The sequence below is a fragment of the Quercus lobata genome, chromosome 5 (genome assembly GCF_001633185.2).
Source record: "Quercus lobata isolate SW786 chromosome 5, ValleyOak3.0 Primary Assembly, whole genome shotgun sequence".
Lineage (NCBI taxonomy): Eukaryota > Viridiplantae > Streptophyta > Magnoliopsida > Fagales > Fagaceae > Quercus > Quercus lobata.
The window spans coordinates 28,756,831-28,769,455 of record NC_044908.1 but is presented as its reverse complement, the minus strand read 5'-3'; the positions used below and the strand labels follow the sequence as shown (position 1 = coordinate 28,769,455).

Genomic DNA, 12,625 nt, shown 5'->3' with positions numbered 1-12,625 from the left:
TATGTCCTTGTGTTCATTCCAAGTGTGAATGAGCACTGTGATCACTACCTTGTGGTGTTCACTTGGTTGATCAAGTCATGATTTGTTTCTTAACTCCATTTTTGCTTGATCACATATTGCCTGTTTCATATGCATTTTATGATTTTCTGCTTACAATGATCATGGTGTATTGTTGTGTTTCAGGAGTATTATGTTCATATGATTCAAGTGCTTCACAGCTTCTAGAGTTAGGTGTGAGTGAGTTTTGTTCAACTGTTCCCAACTCACATATTAAGTCTAGAGTCTGTTTTAGGGTTTTGTCACGGAATAGCCAAAGGGGGAGATTGTAAAGTTGAATTTATTCAACCATCTAATCTAATCGGCTTTATTCTGTGCTAAATTTGCTTGTAATTCAGCATTTAGTAACCCTGTATTTAGGTGGGTTTGATGTAAGGGTAGTAAGTGAGATAGAGTGAAGATTGCTCAAGAGTGTGCTAGTAAACAGAGACTCGCGGGTGGGACTCGCGGGTGACTCGCTGCTGCAAGCCGCCAGACGCAGCACACGTGCCAAGCATGCTGAAAGGTGAACAGTCATGCAAGCTGGAGCACTACAGGACAAAACAGGACAACTGGCCGTACGGTTATCTCGCGACTGGATCTCGCGACTTAGTCAAGCCGCGAGCCACCCTTATTTTGTTAAACCTGACGTTTCACATTTCTCTCCCACTCCAGTATAAATACCCCTTTTACTCACGATTGAAAGAGAGCTTCCAGAGAGAATTTTGAGAGAGAAACCCTAAAGAAAAACAAGATTGATTCACCCACAATCTATACCTTAGAGTCTCTTCAAATTCCTCATCTCTCTTCCTCTCCATTGTCAAATCCTTGAGAGGTATTATACCAAACCTGGTTCTCACCTTCATCATCACTGTGAGACAGTTGTTTGGATTTCTGGGAAGCAGTTAGGAAGGAACCAATCTTCATTGGTTGATGCTATGGTCTAGTAGCGGAATCCGGGAAGCTAGAAAAGAAAAAGGTTCGGCGCAACCTCGTTGGAGCAAGAAGCTTGGAGGGCTTAGGTGCACTGGATAGATTAGGCTTGGAGGGTCTATTGCTGTCCATGTATCCCAACTATATTTTCTAGTGGATTGTTTACCGCTTGGAGGGCGGCGGAGAGATTTTACGCCAAGGGCTTCGGTTTCCTCTTCGATAACACATCGCGTGTTGTCTTTGTGTTTGCATCTTCCTTCCTCTCCATCTTTGCCTTTTTATTATCTGCTGTGGATTTTATTTTGTGTTGGCTTAGATAGTTTTTAACCAATTTCATATTATAGCATATGTTAAGTTTCCGCACACTAGTTGTTTGACATATTGCTTGAATTGGTTAATTTGTATTTTGGGGGTCTAAACGTTCAAAGGTGTTTATATACGTTTTTGAACTTTCAGTGTGTGTTTGTGGGTGTGTGTTATGTGATGTTTCCACTTGTTACATAATCAATAATCAAATTCCGTTAAAATTTAGTGAAAATAGCTCATAAAGAAATCACAAGTGTGGTAAATGATTTATAAAGTAAACCGTAAGGAAGGTTAGTGTCACAAAATAAAAGTGGTATGTGTAAATTACCCTAATAGTAATTATTTAATATGCCAACTACTTTTTGAGAAATGGTCCCCTAGTATAAACATTATTCGCCCAAAAATAAAATAAAATAAAATAAAAGGTGAGTTATAAAATTTATTTATTGGCATTTTCACGTTGTGAAAGCATATGACAATGATACATATCAAAATTCTTTCCATTGCCATTTGAATCTCCTAATTAATATGCTATTATTTTTTATTTCCTACTATAATATGAAGTAATAATGACAATTTAATCTCCTAAATATTTCATAGCATGGGTCATGGGTGGATACCCGTTCTCAAGTTGTTATGATTCTACTAAAACAAATAAATTATTATGATTGCAAATATTTCCATGGATCCAAATGTATGGTTCCAATGATTAGGGTGATATAATTTGAATTAAAAAATAGGCACTAATTTTTTTATAGAAAAATAATTGGGTAAATTGCAGAGTTAGTCCTTATACTTTACACCATATGTTAATTTGGTCCTTAACCTTTCAATTATGTTAATTTGGTCTCAAACCTTTTAATGTTGTGTTAATTTAGTCATTGTAGTTATCTCTTGAATTGAAAATTTTGATGTGTCAAACGTGATAATAAAAAATGATTTTCTTTACCACATCAATGGCCAACTTAAAAACTTGTCTTTCTCAAAAAAATAAATAAATAAAAACCTGTAATGATATTGTGTTTGTGTTAGGAGTTTAACAAGGATTGAGATTTTGGAGTTTATTAGAGATTGGGATTTAATTTATTACTTATAGGGTTTAAATTGTATATTTTTATTTTCTTGCTTTGTTGTATGAGACTTTTATTGTTGGGAAAGGTTTTGCTCCATAATGGGTTATGTGGCAGCAAAAAGAAAGCAACATGTATAACCATGGATACATGTTGTTTTATTTTTGCTGCCACATAACCCATTATGCAGCATGCTGCAAAACCTTTCCCTTTATTTTTTTTTCTTTAAAGGTGAGCTAATTGGGTTGTGTTTGGATTGTATTTTTTATTTTTATTTTAATAGTTTTTGGATTGTTTTTTATTGCAGATATGGGAATCCGATTGTGGTGGAGAATACTAAAAGGGGATAGTGGGATCTCCATAAGATACGTGCAGTTTTTGGTTTAGGAATACGATTTTTTTAAGATAGTATCTATCTGAACTGTAGAATTGTAATCAATGTCTCTCTCTTTCAAATATGTGGACTTTGTAATATGTGGTGTTTTGATGTATGTGTGGTTGTAGTACACAGTGAAAGAGATTTGGACCCGGCTATAAGATATTGTGTTATGGTATAATCTATATTTTTTTGCTATGTGGTTCTTTAAAGTATATGTGCATGACAATGATTTACCTTTTTTTTTTTAATTATTATAAACAAAAATCTTATTTTGAAAGTTAGGAGACCCTTAAATAACCTTCTTTATCAAAAGTAGTACTTTTAAATCTTTTTACCCTTAATTAATTATTTTTAACTTTTTCAACGGTTGGTGATCCTCAATAAAGATAAAGTACTTGTTTTGAGGGTCATGTTGTTAGGATCATTACTGTGTAGTGTAGTGTGGTTGTGATAAATATTGTAATTCAATATTACTATACTGTGGTATGTTTTACTGTTGTATGAGGCTTGTAAGTGACTATAGTTAGTAAGGCTGGGTTAATAGGACTAAGGGGTGGTTAGTAGCAGTTATAATGTGTGGCTAGCAGAGTAGTGTGAGTTGGAGAGTTAGTTAGAAGTAACAGATCAAGTATTAGTAGAAGTAGCAGATCATGTATATAAGGGCACGTGTATGATTGAGGACATTCAAGTAATTGACTAATGATACTCTCATTCTTCTCTATCTCACTCTCCCTATCTCTTCTATTTCTTTCCCTTCTTTAATCCTTTGTTCCCTGTATCTTGTTCTGAAGGTTCAGCTGTCCTCTAAATCAGCTATTATCCACCTCAGCCATTGATAATCCTTGCAATTTGGTATCAGTGCAGGCTTTCCTGATCAACCATGATAGAAATGCGTGCTACAACAGCAACCAATGAAGCTATTGCACCTCTTAGAACCACCACTGATCATCATACTAAGGAATTCCAAGAGATGCGAACTGTACAAGAAATTCACACAAGAACTCTAAATGATATGAGCCAATAGTTGAATATGGTGTTACAGAAATTAATTTCTTTTGATCAAGGTTCACAGGGATTCGAGTCTCAGAGAAATGGTAAGAATATGAATCCTAATTCTGGTTCTGCGTTATTACCTGTATCTCGCACCATGAAATTGGAATTTCCAAGATTATTTGGGGAAGATCCTACGAGTTGGGTCTACAAAGCTAATCAATATTTCAGATACTACAACACCCTCATTGGAGAAAAGTTGATGTTAGCTTCATTTCACATGGAAGGTGAGGCCCTTATTTGGTTCCAAGAAGGTGAGGAAACATGGGTGTTTCATGATTGGGATTCTTTAATTCAAGCTTTGCATGTGAGGTTTGGTACCACTGCATATGATGACCTTATGGAAACACTAACAAGATTGAGACAGACCTTTTCTGCGGTAGTGTATAAGGCCCAATTCGAAGTTTTGTCAAACAAGATCAAGGGTCTTTCATCTGCACATAAACTGAGTTGCTTCCTCAATGGGTTGAAGGATGAGATTAGACTTCCTGTACGAATGCTTAATCCTCAGTCATTGAATGAGGCTTTTGGGTTGTCCAAGATTCAAGAGGAGTACAATTGGAGCTATAAAAAGATTTGCAAGAATCAATTGGAACCAGGTAAGTCCACCACTCTTGGTCCACCTCCTAAAATACCAACTCTGAAAAATGCTAAGAATAATAGGTTACCCATTAAGAGAATATCTCTTGCTCAAATGGAGGAAAGAAAGAAAAAGGGTTTATGTTACAATTGTGATGAGAAATGGGATCCTGATCATAAGTGTAAAAATGCCATGCTATTTCTTCTTGATTGTGTGGAGTTTATGCCTAATGCTAGTCCAACAGTGCACATTACTAAGTTAGATGATAGTACTGGTAGTTATGCATCTGGAAACTCTTTGGATTGTTAAGACAGTGGTGTTGAGGAGGTTGGTATTACATTCTATGCTTTAAATGGTACTCCTACTTCTGGTACCATGAGAGTGACGAGTAAAGTCCAGCATAAGTCTGTGATAATTTTGATAGATTCAAATAGCACCCACAACTTTGTTGATATTGCATTATTTTCTTAGTTGCATATACCTATGGACAATACACAAATCCTGGAGGTAAAGGTTGCTAATGGTGAGGTGTTTAGAACTCATGGCTTGTGCAAAGATGTTCCTATTGTGTTGCAAGGACATCAATTTTTGATTCAACTGCATGTTTTGCCTATGGGAGGGTGTGATTTGATCTTAGGTACTCAGTGGTTGAGCACCCTTGGGGTTATCCAATGGGACTTCAAATTGCTAACCATGTGCTTCTTGTATGGCCAAGGGTCTGTACTTCTCCATGGTTTAAAGGGGGCAGAAGGTAATTTCATTCAAGATGGGGTTCATTTCTTGAAGGAACCTATTAAGAGGGGTTTGGTTTCGCAGATTTTTTATTCCACTCAGACTGTAGAGGGTGCTGCTCAAATTCCTACACAGGTTGCTACTTTGCTGAAGGAATTTGAGGTAGTATTTGCCACACCTGTGGGCTTACCTCCCATTAGGGGGCATGAGCATCAGATTTAGCTCAAGGAGGGTGCCCAAGCCATTGTCTAAAGACCATACAAGTACCCTTTTTACTTAAAAAATGAATTTGAAAAAATAATCAAGGAGTTGCTTTCTGTAGGGTCAATTAGGCATAGTTGCAACCTATTTGCATCTCCTGTTCTTCGGGTTAGGAAGACTGATGGTTCATGGAGAATGTGTATTGACTATAGAGCTTTAAATCAAGATACTATTAAAGACAAATATCATATTCATGTCATTCATGAGTTGTTGGATGAATTGGGAGGTGTTTATGTGTTTTTTAAGTTGGATTTGAGGTCTGGTTACCATCAAATCAGAATGAAGAGGATATACACAAGACTGCTTTTAGGACACATGAAGGACATTATGAATTCTTGATTATGCCATTTGGCTTGACCAATGCCCCCTCTACCTTCCAATCCTTAATGAATGCTATTTTTAGACCATTTTTGAGGAAGTTTGTCCTTATGTTCTTTGATGACATCCTAGTATACAGCAAGTCTCTTTTGGATCACATTGGTCATCTTAGGTCAGTTTTGGAAACATTGGCAAAGCACCAACTTTATGCTAAATAGTCCAAGTGCATGTTTGCTACTAATGAGGTGGAGTACCTTGGACACCTTATCTTTAGTGAGGGAGTTAGAACTGACCCTAAGAAGACTGCTGCTATGCAGCAATGGCCAATCCTTAAAGATGTGAAGGCCTTGAGAGGGTATCTTGGATTAACTGGATACTATAGGAAGTTTGTGAAGGGTTATGGCCAAATTGCATCCCCTTTGATTGCTCTTTTGAAGAAAACTCTTTTGTTTGGACTTTAGAGGCTGACAATGCTTTTCAAAGGCTTAAGGCAACTATTTCTTGCCCTCCAGTTCTGGCCTTGCCTGATTTTACCAAATCCTTCACTGTGGAGTGTGATGCTTCTGGTTTGGGCCTTGGAGCTGTCTTAATGCAAGACCACAAGCCTCTTGCTTATCACAACTAAGCTTTGAAGGGAAGTAAGCTTTTTTCTCTCCACTTATGAGAAGGAGTTATTGGCCTTGGTGATGGCAGTAAAGAAATGGAGACCTTACCTATTAGGGAGGCCTTTTGTTATCAAGACTGACCACCACAGTTTTAAGTATTTGCTGGAACAAAGGGTGGGTACCCCAGCCCAACAAAAGTGGATTTCTAAGCTATTGGGATATGCTTTCATAGTGGAGTATAAGCAGGGTAAGGAGAATGTGGTGGCTAATGCCCTTTCTAGGAGACAGTGTGATGTTGCTGTTGTTTCTTCTTCTGATTTAGCTTAGTCTGAAGCCTTGGTTCTTGCTGCAAGTAGTTCCTGTGGTGCTGATGTTTGTGCTGCTTCTATAGGTACTTTATGCATTATCTCATTTCCCACTCCTTCCTGGCTGTCTGAGCGCAAGAGCAGTAATGATTTTGATCTAATGCTGAAGGCTATTTTGCTAGCTGTATAGTTAGGTACCAACAGTTTCCCAGGGTTCACATTCTATAATGGGCTGCTATTTTACAAAGGTAGATTGTATTTGGGTGACTCTAATCAGGATTTGAATGATGTGGTGTTGTAATAGGTACATGACAGCCCCTTGGGTGGTCACTTTGGCTACCTAAAGACCTTGCACAGGCTTTAAAAGGATTTTATTTGGCCTGGCATGAGGCAAGATCTAAAGCAGTATGTGAAAGAGTGTGACACCTATCAGAAACTTAAGCATGAAACTTGTTTTCCTGCTAGATTGTTGCAACCCTTGCCCATTCCTTAGAAACCATGGTTGGATGTGAGCATGGACTTTGTTGAAGGTTTGCCTAAGTCCCATTTCAAGTTTGTAGTGGTTGTGGTTGTAGATAGACTCACCAAATACACTCATTTCATGGCTCTTTCACACCCTTACACTGCTGCCAAGGTTGCTAATCTTTATTTGCATTATGTGTTTAAGCTGCATGGGATGCCTCAACCATTGTTAGTGATAGAAATCCAGTTTTTACCTCACACTTTTGGAAGGAATTGATGAAATTACAGGGTGTTTCACTAACAATGTCCTCAGCTTATCACCCTCAGTCTGATGGCTAAACTAAGGTGTTGAACAAGAGCTTGGAGCACTACCTAAGGGCCTTTGCAGCTGATAGGCCTAGCACTTGGGTGGAGTGGCTGCCCTTAGCAGAATTCTGGTTCAATACCAACTTCCACACCTCAATTAAGATGACACCCTTTGAAGCCTTGTATGGATACCCTCCCCCAAGGGTTTTGGACTATGTGGTTGGTACTACAAGGGTTGATGCAATTGATTTGATGTTAAGGGATAGGCAGTAGATTCTCTCTTTGCTCAAGATGAACTTGTGTGCTTCTCAAGAACGTATAAGGTGGTTTGTCAAGGGTGGAAAGGTCCTTTGGTATGGGGGACTGGGTGTACCTCAGATTGCAGATTTACAAGCAGATTTTAGTGCACCACAAAAAGCTAGGTAAGCTTGCTCCAAGGTATTATGGGCCGTTTAAGGTTCTTCAGAAGATTGGGGAAGTTTCCTACAAGCTAGATCTTCCTCTTGATTCCTTGATCCATCCTGTGTTCCATGTATCCAACCTTAAGGCTAAATTGGGCAATCAAGTGGTGCCAAGACCCACTTTACCTGTTGTCAATGCTGATATGGTGCTTACTCCTAAACCTGTGCTAATTTTGGATAGGAAATCAATCAAGCTAAGGAGCAGGATTGTGACTCAGGTGTTAGTATAGTGGCAAGGAGAGAGCAAAGAAGATGCTACTTGGGAAGTATTGTATGACTTGCAGACCTGGTTCCCTCACCTTGTGGACAAGGTGCTTTAAGAGGGGGGGGGGGGAATTGTTAGGATCATTACTTTGTAGTGTAGTGTGGTTGTGATAAACATTGTAATTCAATATTACTATATTGTGGTATGTTTTACTGTTGTATGAGGCTTGTAAGTGACTATAGTTAGTAAGGCTGGGTTAATAGGACTAAGGTGTGGTTAGTAGCAGTTATAATGTGTGGCTGGCAGAGTAGTGTGAGCTGGAGAGTTAGTTAGAAGTAACAAATCAGGTATTAGTAGAAGTAACAGATCATATATATAAGGGCACGTTTAAGATTGAGGACATTCAAGTAATTGACTAATGATACTCTCATTCTTCTCTCTCTCTTCTATTTCTTTCCCTCCTTAATCCTCTGTTCCCTATATCTTGTTCCGGAGGTTCAACTGTCCTCTAAATCAGCTATTATCCATCTCAGCCATTGATAATCCTTGCCCATGTACATGTAGGCTGTCAAAATTTCTTTTTTGAGGGAATTTGTTTCAAAGGTCATCAAGAGTCATGTTGAGCCTTAAAATAATTTTTTAAAGGGTTTTTCATAATTTTTTTTTTCAGGGTTTTGACCCTAAAAAAAACAAACTCTAAAAAAAACAAACTTTTTTTTTGTAGTGAAAGGGGTAACTAACCCCTATGATGGGGTGGCAAATTTGTTCAATAACCGCACCAACTGTACCATGCATACCCTCCTAAACCAGAATAGTTGGGATTGTAATTAGTAGGGATAATCTTAAATTGTTCCTTTCTTTTTCTTCTTTTTTTTCAATTTTCTTCATTAAAGTTATGGGTTATTTTTGTTTGTTAAATTTGCAATATGTGACTTGATCTTTCTAGATTCAATAATACTTATAATATTCATGATATACATTTTTTTTTAATAAAATGAATAAGAAATCTTTTTATAGGTTTATGTTTCTATTCAGATTTGTATTTCATGCAATACTCAATTGGTTCTTTAGTGAAAGATTGTCAAAAATTCTTTTTCTTTGTTTGTATTTATTAAATTTTAAATTCTAGGATTATTAAACTTTGCCTTAGGTATTTTTGCACAAACTTTATCTTTGAAATTGAGTTTCTATTGCTTAATGTCATATGTGATTTTTAACATGCCAATTTTTTTTTCCACATTAATACAACCAAATACCAATAGTTCATGCGAGTTAACTCTTAAAGAAATAAAGTAATACAATCCACTAGCAGTCAAAGAAGAGCAAATGCAATACTGGGAAAATTAAAACACCACGCAAAAATTTTCAAAAATATAATTAACAAATAATAGAGTATATCATGTAGCAACATTCCAAGGGTTATATAACTAATAGAAGGGGAAAAAAGGGTTGTCCAAATTTTCAAACTATGAGGTTAGATCTAATATAATATATATTAACTTCTCGTCTCTGTATTGTTCAATGAGTTTTATTTTGTGTAAATATATTTTATAAATTTAACAAAATATATCATATACATTTTCATGATATTATTTCATTTTTAGTTATTAAAGTACGTACATTAAATATAATAGAAAATCTAAATTGAGTTTGACAAATATATTTGCTAAGTACTTTTCAAAGGAGCATGAAATGAAGAAAAATTTCCCCCAAATTACATGGTTTTCATTCATATAATTACACATAAATAAATAAAAGTAGTGAAAACTAGACGAATAATATGCGAGAAAATAAAAGCTTGTTGGTAATTGCAGTAGCTGACCTTGACATCCCGTGGGAAGATAAGGATTTCCTTGGTATCCTTTAAGGCAATAATAATATTTGGTCCCGTAAAGTGTAGGGTACCCTTCTGAGTTCCGTCTTCTCAGCTCGTCTGGATCCACGGTAATAAATTCAGATGCTGTCCACTCCAGCACCACAGGAACGTATTCCAAAAGCTGCACTTTGTAAGTGATATCTCCTGAACTCAACCATTTATCATCTGCAAGGAAGGCATATTTGCATTCTTCACTGACTTTATTTTCTTCTTTTATGCTTCTGAAACTCGCATTAAGTACTTGAATCCCAGAAGGGATTGTGGTAATGCAGCAGTTGATGCCTGAGCAGTTCTTAAGTTTGATGTACTCTATCATGCTTTCATCAGCGCAAATCGATTTGCATCCAGCCACCACCATAGGATTGATTAGGGCCAAGTTGTCGCAACCAACCGAAATGAATTTATCCCGATAAGATGAGAAGAAAAAAGGACTACCTGAGATATCAACACCACCAATATTTCCGGAACTCAAATTCTTACAGTTGGAAGAAATAATTGGCACGTTGAGTCGAACGAGTCCCGGATCCTTCCAAAAATAATCATCATTATACGGATCAGTAAGATTGATTTCCAGGACCTCCATGCCAATGCTGGGTAGGAATGCGCCACCAGTTTCATTGCAAACAATTTTGAACCAGTGATTCAAGTAACATTCGGTAGTCTTTCCAAACGGGTATGGAATGTAAATATCTCCACAGCTATCAGAACAATGGGGTTTTGCTATAGGTGCTGCAGCTTCTGCTAACTCATAGGTGGTCAGTAGAAGAAAGAAAGTAATTCACATTACCACTTGCACAGCCATTTCTGGGTGTCTATAGTTCAACAAAGCAAACCAACTGGCCTTCATATATAAACCAATATATGTAGCCTTACAAGAAAAGTACTCCTATATCTAGAATGCTGACATTAAGTGGACAAATTCAAGGCACAAGAACCAACATGACATATTTTAGGTAGTAGGTGGAGGTTTTAATAGTTATATAAATGCCCTTGAAACAGACATTAATTTTTCTAACCCGGAAGTACTATTGACTCTTTCTTTTTTTTTCTTTTTTTGGTAGTTGGTGAAATTTTAATGAGTTTTTTTTTTTTAGAAACTCATTAATGAGTTATATAAATGCCCATGAAACAGATTAATTTTTCTAACTCGAAAATACTATTGACTCTTTTTTGTAGTTAGTGGCCGGATTTTTAATGAAACCATTTTTTTTCTCTAGTGGGTTGAATTTTAATAAATTTATTTATATATATATATATATATATATATAGTGGGTTCAAGGGCGGCTCTAGGTTTTAGGCCAATATATAAATATATATATATAATTCTTTAATTTTTTTTATTTGACCCTCCTAAAATTAATTTTGAACCACCTAGACGTAAATTTTTTTTAAGCCTAGTTGAAATGAATTTTAATAGGATCATCTTGACAATATCTTGGTCTTTTTAACCAAAAAAAAAAACCCCAATAAAAAACCAATTTGATCTAAAATATGGAGGAAAAAATAGTAAGCCTAACAACAAAAGCATAAATTTGTTCATCTAAATCTAAAAAAAAAAAAATCATTTAGATCTTAACAAATTTGAAACAAACTAATATATAAAAGTTTATCGTATTTAGATCTCACTTGGAGCTCACTTAACAACAATAATTCATATGTTGATTGTATTTAAAAACAATAGATGATTTTAAAGATTAATCTTAGCAACAATAATTATTTTCTTCATCATATTAATAAACAATATGCAATGAATTTATAGTTTATTTTATATGAGAAACACTATGTTTATAATACGCTCATAATAAAACTTAAGTGACAGATTGTTATTAATTATTAATGATGAGAAAAAAAGTAATTTCAATTGGGTTTTGCTATAAGTGCTGCAGCTTCTGCTAACTCATAGGTGGTCAGTAGAAGAAAGAAAGTAATTCGCATTACCACTTGCACAGCCATTTCTGGGTGTCTATAGTTCAACAAAGCAAACCAGCTGGCCTTCATATATAAACCAATATATGTAGCCTTACAAGAAAAGTACTCCTATATCTAGAATCCTGACATTAAGTGGACAAATTCAAGGCACAAGAACCAACATGACATATTTTAGGTAGTAGGTGGAGGTTTTAATAGTTATATAAATGCCCTTGAAACAGACATTAATTTTTCTAACCCGGAAGTACTATTGACTCTTTCTTTTTTTTCTTTTTTTGGTAGTTGGTGAAATTTTAATGAGTTTTTTTTTTTTTCATTAATGAGTTATATAAATGCCCATGAAACAGATTAATTTTTCTAGCTCGAAAATATTATTGACTCTTTTTTGTAGTTAGTGGCCGGATTTTTAATGAAACATTTTTTTTTCTCTAGTGGGTGGAATTTTAATAAATTTATATATATATATATATATATATAGTGGGTTCATGGGCGGCTCTAGGTTTTAGCCAAATATATATATATATATATATAATTCTTTAATTTTTTTTATTTGACCCTCCTAAAATTAATTTTGAACCACCTAGACCTAAATTTTTTTTAAGCCTAGTTGAAATGAATTTTAATATGATCGACTTGAAAATATCTTGGTCTTTTTAAACACAAAAAAAAACCCCATTAAAAAACCAATTTGATCTAAAATGCTGAAGAAAAAGTAGTAAGCCAAACAACAAAAGCATAAATTTGTTCATCTAAAATCTAAAAAAAAAAACAAAAAAATCATTTAGATCTTAACAATTTTGAAATAAACTAA

General features: G+C 35.5%; 1 protein-coding gene across 2 annotated transcripts in view; it reads right to left on the bottom strand.

Moving 5' to 3' along the window:
• The window catches only part of LOC115991913 (wall-associated receptor kinase-like 8), a 31,943-nt gene extending 20,000 nt beyond the window's left edge, over nucleotides 1–11,943 (bottom strand). Inside the window, exons 1-2 of one of the 2 annotated variants that reach the window (XM_031115897.1) lie at nucleotides 11,763–11,943; nucleotides 9,832–10,611 (exon numbers count right to left, since the gene is read on the bottom strand). In XM_031115897.1, the coding sequence (XP_030971757.1) occupies nucleotides 9,832–10,611; nucleotides 11,763–11,883 (901 nt within the window). In that variant the 5' untranslated portion in view covers nucleotides 11,884–11,943. Of the gene's footprint in view, nucleotides 1–9,831; nucleotides 10,631–11,762 lie in introns of both variants that reach the window. The other variant, XM_031115896.1, reaches the window with a different exon arrangement.
• Nucleotides 11,944–12,625: the final 682 nt, after the last annotated feature.